We start from the raw sequence: 1,614 nt of genomic DNA, 5'->3' as shown, positions 1-1,614 counted from the left end.
GCCACCCCCTCACCCCACCCCCCAAAAAAAAAAAGAAAAACAAGGATTAGAAATCTGGAAAGGAACATCAAGGCTAAGAAAAATACTGTGATGCATTTGCCTGGATTGGCTTCAGATCTCTGCCAGCAATAACAGGAAAATTAAATTTGGCCATTTACCAATAATCTTTGTAGTAGTTATGAGACAGAGCTATCTTGAGAGACTACCTTTGGGTTTTGGATACTGCTACTAGCTTGCAGTCCTTTACTAAATGCCGTTCTGAAATGTCTGGTGTTCACACTGTCTTAAATAGAAAGAAAAAAAAAAAAAAAAGAAAAAATTTAGTAACTTAATTAACGACCATTTACTTTGATATCAGTGCTATTCATTGCAAATAAATATAACTTCATTATATCTTTTTTTATTTGTAGGTATTTTCAAAAGAAGAACTCCGAAAGCTGCTCCAGAAGCTGAGGGAATCTTCTCTGATGCTTCTGGACCAGGATCTTGATCCTTTGGGATATGAAATTCAGTCATAGGATTTCATGTAGATACTTGCAAAAACTTCTGAACATTCTGGTTATAAAAAAGAACAAAACCATGACTAAGATAAACTGTTCTGATCTTTGGGGGGAAAAAAACCTAACCCTCAGATTTCAATTTCAACTTGAAAAATTCTGACCAACTTCAGAGAGGATATTTGTTATACAACCTTTTTCATGGTTTTTTTTTTCTAATAAAAGTGCTTCACAAATAGAAAATGTTTGTTCATTCTAATCTATAATGTCATTATATAAATATGGTGATTGTGTGAACCTCCTTAACCTCTTTGCTTACATGCCAAAGAGCTGCCTGTAGACTGGAAACATTACTCGGCAGGAGAACGCGCAAGGGTACAGTGAGAGGAAAGTGAGACTGGAGGAGGTTGCATGTGGAGAGCAGGGGAGGAGAAAGCAGATGCAGGGAGCTGGAGGGAAGGAACATCAAAGGAAGAGAGGAAGTGAAGGGCTGCCACCAGCCCTTCAGAAGAGAGAAGGGCTTGCTTCAGGGCTTGCACTGTCCTCACGTACATTCTGTAGTTGCTAAAATGCCGATGTGGTCCTGAACCGGCGGAAAGGCGACCATACCTCAAAACTCCCAAGTTTGAGATTCTGTAATTTATTTAGAAACCTTGTTCCAGCCCTGTTTACGTGTGTAAACACACTTTTAGCTGCTTTTCCCTTGGCTGGAGAGTGCGGAGGACAGAGCTGCAGCGCAGTTAGGCAAGGGCTTCGGCTCCTTCACTCAGTCCGTGTCTTGACGAAGAACGTAATCTGTGCTATACCTGTATGTCGATGTAGTTTTATGTGTGTGTTTATAGAAATACCCAGTCCAGCTGTTGAGAGAAGGTGTGTTTCTGCCCATCGCTGGACCGTTGGACAGCGGGGCAGGAGGTGGGGGTATGCCTGCGTGGGTGTACTCGGGGGGGCCGGGAGAGGTCCTGCACGTTGGCGTGGACCGCAGGGCGCGTTTTCTGCTGCACCTTCTCCGTGCGCCTCTTGCTCCTGTCAGGGGCTCGGCGAAAGCGTGGCTCCCGGCCCCCCTCCCGCTTTGTCCGGTAGCTGCCGAGGGCGGGCAGAGCCGCTCGCCGCGGCA

General features: G+C 44.9%; 1 protein-coding gene across 1 annotated transcript in view; it reads left to right on the top strand.

Moving 5' to 3' along the window:
- The window catches only part of NUP107 (nucleoporin 107kDa), a 31,229-nt gene extending 30,675 nt beyond the window's left edge, over positions 1-554 (top strand). Inside the window, exon 27 of the mRNA XM_009580817.1 lies at positions 411-554. Coding sequence (XP_009579112.1) covers positions 411-518 — 108 coding nt within the window. The 3' untranslated portion in view covers positions 519-554. The remainder of the gene's footprint in view (positions 1-410) is intronic.
- The last annotated feature ends 1,060 nt before the right edge of the window (positions 555-1,614 follow it).

This window comes from Fulmarus glacialis, unplaced genomic scaffold (assembly GCF_000690835.1).
Source record: "Fulmarus glacialis isolate BGI_N327 unplaced genomic scaffold, ASM69083v1 scaffold32946, whole genome shotgun sequence".
NCBI lineage: Eukaryota > Metazoa > Chordata > Aves > Procellariiformes > Procellariidae > Fulmarus > Fulmarus glacialis.
Note: the sequence above shows the minus strand (reverse complement) of the source record. Positions and strands in the feature narration are given on the sequence as shown.